General features: G+C 41.6%; 1 protein-coding gene across 4 annotated transcripts in view; it reads right to left on the bottom strand.

Moving 5' to 3' along the window:
* The window catches only part of ARL15 (ADP ribosylation factor like GTPase 15), a 431,154-nt gene extending 419,728 nt beyond the window's left edge, over positions 1 to 11,426 (bottom strand). For all 4 annotated transcript variants that reach the window (XM_034656932.1, XM_034656931.1, XM_034656933.1 and 1 more), the window contains exon 1: positions 11,266 to 11,426. In XM_034656932.1, coding sequence (XP_034512823.1) covers positions 11,266 to 11,313 — 48 coding nt within the window. In that variant the 5' untranslated portion in view covers positions 11,314 to 11,426. The remainder of the gene's footprint in view (positions 1 to 11,265) is intronic.
* Positions 11,427 to 16,890: the final 5,464 nt, after the last annotated feature.

Genomic DNA, 16,890 nt, shown 5'->3' with positions numbered 1-16,890 from the left:
ATTACCTAATTAATCCCATCTTTTTATAGATGAAGAAACAAGTTAATGAGACTGACTGGCTCGCCCAAACCTCCACACCTGGTTGGTGGCAAAGCCAGGAACAAAATCAGGTCAATTAACTACCACGGTACCACTGTAGCATGTCAGAATCTAAGTGAACCACACAGCTGAATAGTGCAGGAATTTCAGGATATGGCCAATAAATTCTCGAAATTAGAAATCTGCCTGTAGTCCTCTTACATTATTCTTATGCCTGAACATACGGAAGTAGCTCTGGGCAACTTTAAATTTCTTTGGAGTACACACCCATCAGAATGGGTAGAGAGAAAGACTGACAATACAAGTAGTGTTGGTGAAGATATAAAATAACTAACTCTTATACTGGCAGAAGTCCAGTCGATTGGTACAGCCACTTCAGAAAAATGTTTGCCCCTATTTCGTAAACCTGAACATACACGTACCCAATGAACCTGAAATTCCATTCTACCCAACATAAATTGATATCTCCACCAAAAATATGCGGTAGAAAGTTTGTAGCAGATTCCAAATATCCTCAAAGTGAAAATAGTCTAAATGCCCAAAAGAATGGACTAGTAACAATATATTCATAATTACATTGCAACAAAGAAGAACAAATTACTGATTCATACAACGTGGATGAATTACACAGGCATGCTGAGAGAAAGAAATCCTAAGTGTATTTGTGATTCCATCCATGTGACGTTCAAAATCAGGCAAAACTAAATCTAGGTCAGTACTGCCTGGGAAGGGATACAAGAGAGCTTTCTGGAGTGTTGGAAAGGTTTTACATCTCCATTTTGGGGGTGATAACAAGATACAGGTACATATAAATTTAGCTAGACTTTTAAGACTTGAGGTATAACTTCAAGTGTGCAATTAAAACTGAGTGAACAAAAAATTAGAAGATAGGTGCACATTAGCCTTATAGAACACCTTATGTTCAATGTAATACAATATATTATCTCATTCAACCCTCAAAAAAGCCCTTAAGTTTAGTGAAGATTATTTATTAGTCATAGTTGTAATCTTTAAAAAAATATCTGAATCGGAACAGGAAGAAAGAAGGAGTAAAAAGTGATGTCTTAAAAAAAAAAATCAACTTTAACATTCTTTTTGGGACTTTGTTCTAAAAAAAAAAAAAAAATGTGTTTTATCCAAGGTCAAGGACAACTTTTTAATGTCCGGCTCTTAAAATGTACATGAAAGGATGTGTTCCTACATGATGTTTAGTTAACCCCACAAAGATTACACACTGCCAGTTTTGAAGAGGAAAAAAACCCCAAGGTGTCACTGACGCAGGGAAGGAGACAGAGGAAATCAAGGACATAGACTCACTTTGTCTACACTTCTGCTACCATTATATTGAGTCATATGGGCTCCAACCAATCAGTATAGAAAAATCTAATATGATTTTAAGCACAGTTTATTATGTTTTTATTAGTGCTACTCATCACAGAGGCAACCTCTGATGCTGTCTGAATTCTGCACATGAGAAAATTGTGCATCAGAGTGATTTGTCTTAGACCAGGTTCCCAGGATCTGGCGCTTTAGAAATAAGTACATTCTAAATATATATACACATTCATACAAACAAATCTGAGGACTAATGTCATCTTTTTGTTCTATTAGGTAAAAACATTGAGAGAGATACTTTCATTCACTATCATTTCAGAGTAAACCATATATTCTAACACAAAAAGTTGAAGCAATATTTCAAGTTTAAGTCTCTAAATTTACAATTACCTTGCAACACTTTCCTGATTTTTCCATTTTGCTATGGACTGATATTTGGAACACACCTTAGATCACACAGGTAATAAGTGGAATACCTAGGAATCAAATACAGAACTTCAGAGTTCTTATTCTTCTCTGTCGCAATAGCAGGTACAGATTAAGATCATGAACATGTCATCAACCCTTACGACAACCAAGGCAGTTGTGAGGACTCCACGCCCCCTGACCCTCGGTTTCTTCAACCACAAAACAGGAATTAAAACTCCGACACTTCTCAGGGTTGATGAAAGGGCTAAAGGAACAGCAGGATCCCATATGAAGNTCATCAACCCTTACGACAACCAAGGCAGTTGTGAGGACTCCACGCCCCCTGACCCTCGGTTTCTTCAACCACAAAACAGGAATTAAAACTCCGACACTTCTCAGGGTTGATGAAAGGGCTAAAGGAACAGCAGGATCCCATATGAAGCACTTCCTGCAGAATCAGAAAGCAAATTCTCAAGTATTCATCATCACCATCACAAACTTTATTATGTAACTTTGACTTAGAACTGTGCCTCCATAGAATCAGCACATTACTAATATTAATTTATTTAATCAATATCAAGAGCTTTAAAATGCAGGTACCTTTTGACCCTACAACTCTACTTCTGGAACTTGATCATAAAGCGAAAACACCCCCAGATGATTTGAAACACTAATGTAATAATCCCACCATGTCCACATATTAAAGGCCGTACAATACAGAAACTTGTTTTACTTTGACCCAGTTTTTGTTTTTTTTGTTTTTTTGTTTTTTTTAAGATTTTATTTATTTGACAGAGAGAGAGACAGCCAGCGAGAGAGGGAACACAAGCAGGAGGAGTGGGAAAGGAAGAAGCAGGCTCCCAGCAGAGCAGGGAGCCCGATGAGGGGCTCGATCCCAGATCACGCCCTGAGCCGAAGGCAGACGCTTAACGACTGAGCCACCCAGGCACCCCTATTTTGACCCAGTTTTTAAATCAACTTGGCACTGGAACTGCTTTTTGTAGTAAGACTCATTTAAGTACCATAGAACTACCACTCCTTACAATACACTAGCATAAAATATCCAAAATTTATACAAAGTATTCATCTCAGTGTTATTTGTAACAGCCAAAATTGGAACAAATATAAAATAGTCAATGGAAAGGTGATTAGTTAAGAAAAGTATGGTTTGTCAGTATATAATGCAGGATACTAATGAAGAGAAAAACTTAAATTTTAAACATTCATAGACATAAAAAGCAGGTTATGAAACTATCTTCATTATGATGCAGGGTTGAAAATGTTAACTGGTTCTCTCTGGGTTACTGGATTACAATTTTTNGACCTAGTTTTTAAATTAACTTGGCACTGGAACTGCTTTTTGTAGTAAGACTCATTTAAGTACCATAGAACTACCACTCCTTACAATACACTAGCATAAAATATCCAAAATTTATACAAAGTATTCATCTCAGTGTTATTTGTAACAGCCAAAATTGGAACAAATATAAAATAGTCAATGGAAAGGTGATTAGTTAAGAAAAGTATGGTTTGTCAGTATATAATGCAGGATACTAATGAAGAGAAAAACTTAAATTTTAAACATTCATAGACATAAAAAGCAGGTTATGAAACTATCTTCATTATGATGCAGGGTTGAAAATGTTAACTGGTTCTCTCTGGGTTACTGGATTACAATTTTTCCCCCCATTGTGCTTTCCAAATTTCCTTTTAATAATATGTTACCAAAATAATATGTCCTTACATAGGCAATAGGTGTATGTATGTGTAGATATGTTACAGGATTACAAAATGATTGTCATCAACTGTAAAACAGGAATCATAATACTGAAGTGCAAATAAAATTTTGTTTATAGAATTCACTGTCTAGTACTAACAAGTAAACATATACAAAGCATGCCTCAAAACCAACACCTATTCTCCTCTGAGCTACTCACAAAATCCAAATAAGATCCTTACATATAAAAGCATAAATGGTAATATCCAAACCAGAAACAAAAAACAGGTATCTGCTGATACATACGAGCAACATTTACTGATCTCAAAAACATAAAAGTTTCAAGAAAGGTGGTAGGCTACAATTTCTGTAAAATTATATTTAACCTATCGTTAGTATATTCTTTATACATACATGCAAATATAAAATGCAAAAACACTGCATGAGAATGACAGCCACTAACTTCAATATAGAGAAAGGGGAGCAGCAGGCCTTACCTCTGGCCTTAAAGTTGTGTTTTGTTTTGTTTTTTAAAGCAGTTTTGAAGTTAAAATGGCAAGATGTTAACAATTGTTCATCAGACAGGTAGATAGGTACACNGGAAAGGGGAGCAGCAGGCCTTACCTCTGGCCTTAAAGTTGTGTTTTGTTTTGTTTTTAAAGCAGTTTTGAAGTTAAAATGGCAAGATGTTAACAATTGTTCATCAGACAGGTAGATAGGTACACAGAAGTAGGCTTTATTATTTTCTGTACTTTGAATACTTGTACTTAAAATACTTGTATTAAAAATAAAACTTTGGAAGAGCTGTATTTTGTTTTAGCTCCTGACTCAATGATTAGGAGAGTGATAGGAACCCGTACAGTCCTTCTGTGCTTCAGTCAATGGTCCTGGGAGGACTCTAGACTGTCATCCACTTCCCCAAGAGTGAGGCCAGGGAAGCGCCTACCCTGCTGAAAAAACACCCAGGAATCCCTCTTGGGGAGACAGGGACACAATTACTCGAGATAAGTCCTCAACCCCGAGAATGGCAGTCCAGAGGTCAGAACGGTGCCCAGCAAATCTAGGTACAAAGGAACCTGATAAATGAGACTGGCCTGCAAATCCAACTTTTCAAATGGTTCCTCTCAAAACCATGTAGGTGTGTTTGGCTGTGAGCCAAAAAGCAGAACACCAACATTTATGCAAAAAGAGTGGAGGAAAGTAGTTAAACAAATGAAAGCAAAAATCCCTGAGTAAACTCGCTCACTTGAAGGCACAAACCCATGCAGTTGCCCCAGCAGAAACGGGGCTGTCCCTATACTCATAGGAGGGCTTCTCCCGAGAAGCCACGGGACAGCAATCAAGTGACCCTTCAATAGCCAGCATTGTGTCTGTGTCGTGCTGCCCCTCTCACTTGTCCTCCCAACAATTATTATTAGGTAGGCAATACCACATGCTTCCAGGCATGGGCTTGGAATCCGCCAAGCTGCGCTCACTCCCTAGACTTGACACTGCACCTCACTGACCCTCAAGTTCCCTCTTTTCTAAGGTCGTGTTTTGTAAGTCGGTAGCATCTGGTTAACAGGACTAATGGGGGGATAAAGTTAGGCGACAGGAGTAGGACACTTTGCACCATACTCGGGACACAGTTCCCTCTGATTCTGGGGGTGGCGATCAAGATGGTCAGGGACCCTGCCTTGATGCAGGGGACAGACTCCGACGATAGCCATCACCCTGGGGCCATTTAAGGGCTATCCACCTGTCTTTACTTTAGCACCAGAAGTCAGAACTGGCTACATGATTTGTGAGGCCCAGTGCAAAATGAAAATGTTTGCAAAGCATCAAAGATTAAGATGAGGGGAAGCCCAGAGCATTAAGTCAAGCGTGGGGCCCTTCGAAGCCTAGTCCCTCACAGCTACATGCCCTTGAAGGCAGCCCTACTAGAAGTAAACGTGCTCAAACACTTTGTAGACACTCGAAATGAAGGGCAACAAGAGCTCCGCTTCCTAGACTCATCCAAACACTGGAAGCATTTGGGCAGGTGCCAGGGGGACAGCCACAGCAGAAGTAAAGGGGGCTGTAGGCCTGAAAATAAAAGCCCATCAGTAATTCAACTTGTGAGAAGTTATCAGAGGAAACTGCTGTTTCCTTGTTCTCTGCCATGCACTTACCAGAACTTCCCTAAAAATCTTTCCTTCTTTCCAGTCTACCTCAGAAACAAATTCTTTATAGTGAGTATCAGGGGTGCTTGCCCAGCTGAAATCGGGAAGCAGGCGGCTACTTGGGGCCTAATGCCTGCTGGGACAGCCTCACTTCCCAGGCAGCACATGGTAAAGGAGCACAGCAGATGTCAAACTGACAAAGAGGTCCTCAGTCTCAGCAACCTCTTCAAAAAAGAACTGGGGCTTGGGACAAGCAAGAAGGTGTCCCTGCAGAGACAGTAGGGGGCTAACGGGGTGGCAGAGAAATCCATTTGTGGTCAACTTACTGAAACATTAGATGGTGAAGGTCAGTCATCTTAGTGACCAGAGGCAGGACATTGTGGGACAGGAAGCTCAAGACACAAGACAGTTGTTTATATTCAGCCTTCTCCTTAACAGTCATGTAGCAAAGCCAAGTCCTTAAGAATAAGGGAGCCCTGGTCAGCCTTCTCAAGGCCCATATTTTGTGGGGCTTTTTTGGGGTGTTTTTTTTTTAAACCCTTTACTTAAGCAGCAGCATACTATTTACATGAAACACACTGTAAAAAATTTCAGTGGTCTCCCAATAGCTTCAACACCAGGCTGGAAGGAAGGCTACAAACCCAGCTCGACTTGCTAGCTGTGTGAACTTGGGGAAATGACACCACCTCTCTGAGCCTCATTTTAATGCCATTACGCAGGACAGCATTTACGATGTTGTCTGGCACACAGTAAGTGCTCAGTAAATAAACTCAGGCTTCACTCCCTCCACCTCTCAGCATGCCAACAAGCACAGGGCTTAGGCTCCCAGACAGCATGAATCACTTCTCCGCTGGGTCTTTTCCTAGAACTCCCACTTCAAGACTTCTAAGACTGCAGCAACAGAAGCTGGAGAACAGAGCTAATGCCTCCACGTCAGAGGTCCTGCTTCATGTTCTTCAAACTTTTTTGCCATCACAAGTCCAGAGGGTAGATTTATGCATTATTTTAATCCTAGGATTCAAAGAATATTTACATGACTAATCCAACTGCAGTTAGGACTGAAAAATGTTTGGCCTGTATGTTATAGTCCATTTGACCACAGGCGGAGCATACAACTTATAATGTTCAAGGGTCCCATTCCAGTATCCTTTTTTTTTCTTTTTTTTTTTTAAGATTTTATTTATTTATTTGACAGAGAGAGACAGCTAGTGAGAGAGGGAACACAAGCAGGGGGAGTGGGAGAGAAAGAAGCAGGCTCCTAGCGGAGCAGGGAGCCCAATGCAGGGCTTGATCCCAGGACCCTGGGATCACACCCTGGGCCGAAGGCAGAAGCTTAACGACTGAGCCACCCAGGCGCCCCCCAGAGTCAATCAGGGTTAAACACACCACACTTTAAATGTAACTGAGCACCAGATAAAATCCAAATGTGCCTTCACTCCTCTTTTCAAATAGGCACATTTACAACTTACTAGTACCTATAGGCGCTGTTGTTTCAAGTAGATCATGAGTTTCCCTTCTTGGTCAGTTGGTTTTTATTCTGTAGATGGTGATGTACTTATGATGACCTATCTATCTTCTCACCTTATTTTCTCCCCTGACACATCTTTATAATGGCAGGTACAACCTCGGACCATGAAACTAGCCAGGTTCACCAAACTATATGAAAAATCTAAAACCCTGGCCTTAAATTCTAAACACAATATACAAATGCAGTGCTCGTCAGTTGACAATTAGCATCCAAGACTAATCAACCATTTTCAGTTGTCACATTTTCAAGTCTAACTCTGCATTTTAGTTCACAATAAAACAAAAAGATGTAAAATGAGAAAATCTACCAGAAAGCCAAGGAGCACATCAGAAGCTACCTTCTCTCCAATGTACCTTCTGCAACCTGTCCTGCCACGGACTCCCCTAGAGCCACATGCCTGGCAGTCCTACAGCCAAGAGGACCTCAGCTGGGAGCTTATCCTCCCATGACTTTCAGGGCCATGCACAAAGCAGAGGGTTCCATGAATATCTCTTGAATGGATGAAAATATCAACATGTGATAGCATTAAACAATCAAGGGTCTTACTTCCTGCTTGCTGATTACCACTCCAAATCTTCCCATATATTAGCACTAGTTTAAAAGGTAGCCCAGCACTTACCAATGAGAAATCATTAAGGTCCTGAGGTAGAATAGCTATGTAATCACAATACAATAACATTTTATATCTGAAAAAAAGACTGCTGTTTATAAATCCCTTTCTTTCCCTCCATTATCTCATTTAATCATCATAAGCAGAATGAATTTTACTGTTTTGATGGCAGAAGGGGGAAAAAGGTAAAATCCTAACCAATCAACATGAGCTAGGGCAGAAAGAAAATTTGAAACCGAAAGGAATCTAGAAGTTGATCTTGTCCAACCTACCAGGAAAACCTGGTAGATGTGTTTCTCTTTTGTTACAACTAGATTTTCTCCTACCTTACTCAAAAGCCCTGCACGTGGTCTCACTAGTTTTACCTGTCGAGAGAGAGTAAGATGCCAGTACCGCCTGCTGGCACAATAGCAAAATCTTCACCCATAGACCCACAGGTATTAACATGGCCTTTAAAGCCCAACGTGAAGATGGAGAAAAGGTATGTGGCCTCCTATGCCTATTTCCTTAACCAAAAAACATAAGGTTTTTATATTTAAATTGCCACCCAGGCTAAACAAAGTATCTTGGTAATCTTGAAGTGTAAAGGATACATTCTGCATTCCCCAGAACAAAACACCTAATCCAAACAGATTTTATCTTGTCTCAGTTTCGAAGCTGGTGAGGAAAGTAGGACTGTCCCTCCCTCTCATTCATTCAATTCAACAAACACTGGGCACTGGGTGATATTTATTTAGACTTAGCAAATTACCACTATATCCCTGAACTGAATTAAAAAACCCCATCTTAAATATTAAGGCATTATCGTTGTCCCTCACCTTATTGGTCACCTCTAATTGAGAACATTTCTTTTAAGAAAATCAACAGCAACCTTAAAGATCAGACATCATTTGTTTTAATACCACAATCCTATTATAAGCTGTTAAAAATAGCACCTACCTTTCTCCCATTTCTCCTTTCTAATCTCCTCCAAGAAAAAAGGTTAAGTGATGACATCCCATCCAAAGAACAATGGACAATAGACACACAGCTCCCTCTTCCAGCTTCAACAGCAGCAACAAGAAAAGTCAAGTACCGATTAAAAAAGAAAAGATAGCATACACCAGTATTCCTGTCAAGTGCGTGGACAGGGAGCTCTAGTCCACAAGCTCAGCAAAATCTGAAGAGCCAATCTCATCATGAAAGGAGCATTTTTTTTTCTGGAAGTCAAAGAACTTGAGAATTGATCTTAAAAATAAGATGGCAGATGGAGTCAACAGAATTGATTTTTTTCCAGAAATTGGTTTTTAATGAACACCATATAAAGATCATACATTAGCAAATAAGTCAATTTGAAAGGCAAGAAGAGAGGAATGATGTATGGCACTTCATTTTCTCAGAGTTGAAAAGAAGTAAACACAAAAGCGTGCCTCTGAAGAGTTGTATCTTTTAACTGAAATTGGACAGGAAAATTGGACTTCATGTTTAAGGATTTTCTTAAATGTTTTCACAGGGGATACTTGGCACACTCATAAAAACTGACTTATTTAAGATTTTCTCATCTCTAAGGATTAGCCAGTGGTTTTATTTAAGAGTTTCACTGCAGTTATGATTTTTTTAAAGCTTGAAGTTGCAAAATGATATTTTTTTTAGTACCAACGCAATAGGGTGTGTGGGGGTGTGGCAGGTGAAACCAAAAGACTGTCAAATTTGAGGCCCACTGATTCTAATACAAACCTGTTAGTAAACTGACAAAGAAATCAATCTGCTTTAAGGTACCCTAAAGCCCCACTAACAACCATTCACCACCTTTAGACAATCCACCTAGAAATTAACCTGAGTAATCAACACGTTTTCAATCTCTGAACCCCAAATGGTTTGGTGGTTTTGGCACCTAGGCTTTATGATGCTATTTGTAAATTTAAAACTCATCCACTGAAGAAATACAATGATCAGAACCACCAGACCTCCTTTTTAGGAACTACTTAAGTATCTAAAATTAGCTTTCAGTAGTACAGGTAATGTCACCCTCTCCTATTTGGAATTATCCTCAACAAACTTTGGCTTTGAGCGGACGGCAAAACAAAACCATAGTATTGTATTTTATATGACAAGCTACAAAATAATCAGTTACTTAATTTAGAAAATCTAAAACACTTGGCAACTCTTAACCCGCATGGCACTTTTAATTTTAAAGGGCACGCATATCAGATAACCTCAACTGGCTCCAGGTGTGGGTGGATAATGTCCTTTCATCACAAAGATAACTGACATCAACAAATGAACAAAACAGAATTTGAACTCAATTTTTTATCTCTGCTCCATTCACAAGGTCCTGCATTAACTTCAATTACCCTTCTTCCCCACAAAAAAACAAAAAACAAGCCATTAAGCTTCAGGGGAAACATTTCCTTCACATAAATTAGAGTAAGTCCAAAGACAAGAAAATAGTACAAAACCCGTCCTTGTCCAGCGTTTCTTGATCATGAAAGCTTTCAGTCTTTCTTAGAACAGCATTAAGTTTTATTCCTAGAAGGCACTGGCAAATCTCTGCCAGGACAATCTACAGTAAAACCGACTGCAACTGTCCAACAAGATCACAGAAGGGTCAATGTTTTTAACCAACTACCGCAACTCTACATAACAGCGGTTTGAGCTAACAAGGTAAACCTGGTAATTGTATAGGCTCGAACACAGCCAATGTCAGTGAGGTTCCCCCTGAACACAAACATGCAGCTCTGGGGAAATAGAATTTCTGGAACAACACATGATGCTTGCATAATTCCACAAAAACACGAGTGCATTATTAAAATAACGTTCAGTCCCAGCACTGTGCTGACACTTACCACCTAAACTTCTCAGCACAAGCCTGGCCTAAAAACAGAGCTGGGATCCAGCGTAAAAGCCATATGCACCCACGACAAGAACGGTGGGACAATACCTGCCCCTACCCAGTCCCGACCAGGCTTCGATGTAGTTTAGTCCCGTCTACTTTACGGTAATGTGCTTTTAAAACCTCGCCGCGACAGAGGTCATAGCTTTAGAGATCTAATAACAACCAAATGACCGGGGCTGCCGGGCACTTAGTAAGCCATTCTGGTTATGGCTCTTTAATAGTACCTGGAGTTCTGCTAAAGGGAGAGCAGAAAACTCCTGCCTCCCCGGAAAGAAAGTCCTTTGCGGGGAGCGCAGAGGGGAGCAAAGAACCGGATCGCGGGCAGAGGACGCCCCACCGCCGCGGCCCCATCTCTCCGGCACCCCCAGCACGCCCCTCTCCCCGCAGCTGGGCGGCCGGGGCCGCACCTTTACCTGTCAGTTCCACCACCCCCTCCGCCCCGCCGGCCGCCCCTCCGTGTCCCAGCACAGTTCCAGAACAGGCTGCAGGAGGAAGAACCCCAAAGGCATCCCATCCCAAAGAAAGCAAGTAAAAAGGCTGTTCCTCCAGGCGGAGGGACATCGGGCACGTCGGGTTCCGAGAGACGACATGCCACCCCTGTCTCGCACCTACCAGATAATCCATGTACAGAAACGCCTCAGTTATCCGGAGATCAGACATCCGGCAGCCTAAAGCATCCGGAACGGCTCCGAACCCGGAAAAAAAAGCAGCTTCTCCGGCTGCGAGCTAGCAGCCCCTGAAAAAGCCAGCAACAACGAAAATAGCCGAGAGCAGCCGAGCAGCCGAAGATTACACAAGGGGCGCGGCGATTGGCCGGGCGGGCGGGCAGAAGGAAAGGAGAGCGCTCATTGGCTGCGGTGCCTATAAAAGGCAGGCCACTGCGGGTGGCTGGAGAGAAGCGCGGGAGCGGCAAGGGCGCTGGTTCCTGTGAGCCAGGCGGAGGGCGGGGGCTAGGGCTGCGCAGGCGGAAGAGCGAGCCCGGGAGAGCGGAAAATCGGCCAGTGCTGCAACTGCCCGAGTTCTGCATGCTCCTGTAGCCGCCTATTCGGGCAGCGCGGAGCAGAACTGTGCTCCAGTGCGGGAGAGCCGTAGTGTCCCCTCCCGCCTTCAGTAGGAAGGGAGCGCAGAAGCGGCAGGCGTGATAGTCACCGACACCTAACGCGAGTCTCCGGGGTGATTTTCTGCGGGCTCTGCGGCCTCTAGACAGCACCGAGGAGGTGCCTGAGGAATGTGCTCTGCACAGGCAGGCCTGTGACGGGGGCAGCCCCAACCCCCCGCCTTGAGGATGTGAATCTTTGAAGCGGACAGCTCCAGCTTGATGTCCCTCATGGTACACAGAAGCTTAGGACACAGCGAGAGGTAACCCAGGAGGCTCCCTTAGAACACCAGGTTGCCCTCAGATTTCACTGTCCACCACGTGAAAGGAAAAAAAAAAAAAGTTGAGGGACACGGTAGACCTCAAACACCGAAAAGCAGCTGTCAGGTCTTCACAGGCTAGGAGTCCAATTACACTGAGCAGAAATCCATCATCCCTAAAGAAAAGGAGGAATAGAACAAGCAGCTCTCTGACAAGACCGATGTAATACACTATTGTGACCCGCTATCCTGGTTAAGAGGTAAGAGTAGAACCAGGTGCATTTGAGGCTTGTGCATTTCCTGGGAAATAACTCAGAAATTAGCATTGGGATTTCGCTATTCCATGAAGGGGGGAGGGGGTCTGCATCGGTCAAGAAACTAGATAATACAAGAACACTCAGGTTTTGGTTTTTGTTTTTTAAGATTCAGGCTGAACAACCACCCAGTGCCAGACATACCAACTTAGGCTCACACAATTAAGTACTGCAGCCGTGCCACCCCCCACAGAGTTTGAGATGGGAAAGGATCGCTCTCACCTGTATTAGTTTCCCTACAAAAACGTTTTAATAAAACTTCAACTGAAATCTTTCTGAAGAGACTGTCCAACTGTATAAATGTTTTAGGGGTTGGATTTTTATTTTCCCCCTAACTCGGCACCTTCCCTTTTTCCATCCTCAAGGATGCATTTCCTTACTGTAAGTTTACCTGCAGCTGCCCAACAATGAAACTCACCCTCCATGTGCAGGAAGGGAATGCAGCCCCATCCAGGGAGCTTCAGGTCAGTGAGCCACGTGATTTGGGGTATTCACTCTCATCTCTCTGAATGAACCTGTTTCCTCCAACTAAACATCAAGAATTCCTGTGGCCAGAGAATTTTTTTTTAAAGGAACTTGACAGATATACACTTAGTACAGAACTTGACTTTGTTGATCAGATTTACACACAAAGTTGTGTAAATTAAACTTCTGCAGAAATTCCAATGACTTTTGCCTATCCAGGAGCTAACTTGACTCAATTCCATTAAGCCATAAGATCCCATTTTGATTGATTTATCAGAATGCCAAGAACACATCGATTTAGAAGAGATTTTGACCTGGATTCTAAAGTGATGAGCTTCCCTAAACCTACAGCACAATTGGTTGAAACGGACTGCAGAAGTCGCAGTCCTCCAATTTGCTAGCAAAAATATTCAAATAGACCAGAAACCTTTTGCATTTGGTTTTTTTTCTTTCCATGAATAAGCATATTATAAATAAGATAAAGGGCTTGAGTTAGCTAAGAGACACTTTTGGTCCATTGTCTTAGGAAAAATTGAGGCTTTGACTACTGCCAAGTCAGACTCTTGAACACCCTATCAGTTTCCATGCAGGGAAAGATAACCGCTCAGGAGCAGCTGGCTTCTGCCTTCCTTTAAAAGCTAACCTTTAAAGAATCCTCAACAGAAGGTCATTAGGCTAAACATGGTTCATCCTACTTCTAGGAATGAGTAAATGGGCTCAAAGCAGGGAGATGAAAGAATTTACTTCAAGTTCGAAGGCTACACCATAGTATTCACCGTATTCCACGCTATTTGTACCTTCTGACTGATACCAGAGAAAACCTTGTATTTGATGTATTAAAAAATCCTAAGCACCAATGTCCACAATAGCCAAATTATGGAAAAAGCCCAGATATCTGTTGATAGATGAATGGATAAAGAGGTGGAATGGATAAACAAATGGAATATTACTCAGCCATTTAAAAAATGAAATCCTAACATTTGCAACAACGTGGATAGAACTAGAGGGTCTTATGCTAAGTGAAATAAACCAATGAGAGAAAGACAACATGATTTCACTGATGTGGAATTTAAGAAACAAAACAGGATCACAGGGGAAGGGAGGGGAAAATAAGAGGAAATCAGAGAGGGAGACAAACCATAAGAGATTCTTAAATCTAGGAAACAGGGTTACTGGAGGGTAGGTAGAGGGGGGATGGGGTAACTGGGTGATGGACATTAAGGAGGACACGTGTTGTAATGAGCACTGGGTGTTATATGCAACTGATGAATCACTGAACTCTTCCTCTAGAACTAATAATACAGTATGTTAATTGAATTTAAATTTTTTTTTAAATCCTGTATTATCTTTTGGAAAAAAAATCTTCAAAAATACTGGGTGTTATACGCAACTAATGAATCATCGAACTTTATATCAAAAACCAGGGATGTACTGTATGGTGACTAACATAATAAAAAAATATTTAAAAAAAAACCTGAAGCTTCAGAACTCCATATGGAGCACATTTTTCCAGGAAGATGTTAGTCTTCTGGGATGTATATACACCCTTGTGCAGAGGAAAGAAGCTAACTTCATTAATTGGAATGAACAGATACCACACTACCCACTATGTGAGGGTGCAGTCTTAGCTGATGGCTGTTACTATGGGGTACTCACCCAAATATGTGTTTTATAAAGCGTGGAGGGGTTAGAATGCATTCACTTCACCATATGCCAGTTAACAGGCTGCAGTCTTGAATAGGGTCTGTTATCATAGCCCTGCCTTTGCTCTCAATAAAATTGACCCTCTTCCAGACACCTAACATGTATAAACTCATGAGGCAATTGCATTACTACACAGATTTTGAGGAAAGAGGCTATCACTGTTACTTTTTTTTTTTTAATTTTATTTATTTACTTGACAGAGATAGAGACAGCCAGCAAGAGAGGGAACACAAGCAGGGGGAGTGGGAGAGGAAGAAGCAGGCTCATAGCAGAGGAGCCTGATGTGGGGCTCGATCCCATAACCCCGGGATCACGCCCTGAGCCAAAGGCAGACGCTTAACCGCTGTGCCACCCAGGCGCCCCTATCACTGTTACCTTTTAAAAGCAAGGAGAAATTTGACAGTCCATAGTCTACAATTCTATGAAGATTGTTGACTAGCCAGATTTAGAGGAAAGCTTGTTAAAGCATCGCTTGCAGAAAACAAATGCATTTTTGCAACTTGGTCTCCAGAATTCTACCATTCAGAAAAACCAACATATCAGTGGCTGTTTCCATCTACTGTTTTTGTTGTTTGATAGAACTTATGGAAGAGTATAGTCTTCCCTTGTTTTGTATCATGCGCTCACTTTATATAAACTTCACTATATCTTGAAACTTCATAAATGTTTCATGGCTATGTAAAGCTCTACTATATAAATGTGCTATGATAAATTCCTTATTAGATACTATTGTAAATATTGCAGTGAATGTTATAGGATTGTTCACATCTCCTTATGAGAATTATCCTAAGAATATGCTAGAAATTATTGGTACAAAGGGTTTGAGCACTTTTAATACTCATTTTTGTACTAGCTTATAGGCTTCTGTCCCCTGCCCCCAACTCCAAGGTAGGAAATGTTTTATCTTGCCTCATTTTTTTTTTAAAGATTTTATTTATTTGACAGACACAGCCAGCGAGAGAGGGAACACAAGCAGGGGGAGTGGGAGAGGAAGGAGCAGGCTCCTAGCGGAGGAGCCTGATGTGGGGCTCGGTCAGAATGCTGGGATCATGCCCTGAGCCGAAGGCAGATGCTTAACGACTGCACCACCCAGGCACCCCGATCTTGCCTCACTCTTGCTTTGAGTATATGCCTTAATAGCTGAGAGATGGTCTAATGAAAGACTTAAACCATGGATGCTTCTTTTTCAGAAGTGGTGGTATCCACTAAATTCTGCAGAGATCATTGGGCAATTTGCCTATTTACTGCCTCCAATAACTTCTAGGACCTTAACATTTTATTCCCAGCCCCACTCTTCCTGTTCCAGGGGGCCATCCTGACACCCACCCCCAATCACCTCTGATTTACCCCAGGCCCCTTCTGCTTCCTACACTTGAACAAAGTACCATTATGTCCTAGAAGATGAACCTCCTACAAAGCAGCTAACAGAAGTGGATTCATAAATGGAAAAGGTCAGAAGGAGGTTAGAGGTTTGAATTAAGAGGATTTTTCTGTTCCTAGCATGGTGGCCTACAAAAGTAGGGGGAAACCTAGCTGTAATGATGGGACTCTTGCAACTAGAAACTTTTAAGTCTAAAACATCTCCATGTCAGCTTAAATTGTTTTGTCTCCAGCAAGCTGATATCAAAGTCCCACATGTCTAATTTTTAAAGATTAGTGGCCTGGCAATCACGAACATTTGCCACTACTTAACTAGATGAACTTGGGTGAGTCACTTGTTTCTTCCAGGCTTCTGTTTACTCAGCTATAAGATAGAGTTGAACCAATCACTAGATGATTAAGGATGCTATGAGATCTAGAAATCTATACTCCTGGTTGGGGAGCATGGACTTGTTCTAAACCAATAACTCCCTTCTTCCAAAGAGAATTTGCCACATCTTAGAGTATGAAAGCAAGACAAGACATTTAAAATGAAGATTCACCACTTAATGTGGTAAATATAGGAGAAAGACAGAACTAGACCTCATGAGCAAACACTACCCAAGCACCACATATTAAGAAGCTCTGTCAATCCCTCTTGATACCGCCCAAGGATCATTTAATCTCAGACAGTACTGCATTGCTGATTAGTTTCCTATTGGCACTGTGACAAATTACCATACACATGATGACATAAGACACAAATTTATGCTCTTATAGTTCTGCAAGGTAGATGTCCTGAGTCTTATTGGGCTTAAAAAACAAACAAAAAAACAAATCAAGGGCTGGTTCCTTCTAGAGATCCCAAGCGAGAATTCTTTAGCTCTTCCAGCTTCTGGCTGTTTTCATTTCCTTGGCTTGTGACCATATCACTCCAGTCTCTGCATCTGTGGTCACATCGCTTTCTCTTATATAGTCTAACCTCTTCGTGCCTCCCTCTTATAAGGTCAGTTGTGATTGCATTTAGGGCCTACCCAGA

This window comes from Ailuropoda melanoleuca, chromosome 3 (assembly GCF_002007445.2).
Source record: "Ailuropoda melanoleuca isolate Jingjing chromosome 3, ASM200744v2, whole genome shotgun sequence".
Taxonomy (NCBI): domain Eukaryota; kingdom Metazoa; phylum Chordata; class Mammalia; order Carnivora; family Ursidae; genus Ailuropoda; species Ailuropoda melanoleuca.
The sequence above is the reverse complement of the archived record's forward strand: the minus strand, read 5'-3'. Positions and strand labels throughout refer to the sequence as shown.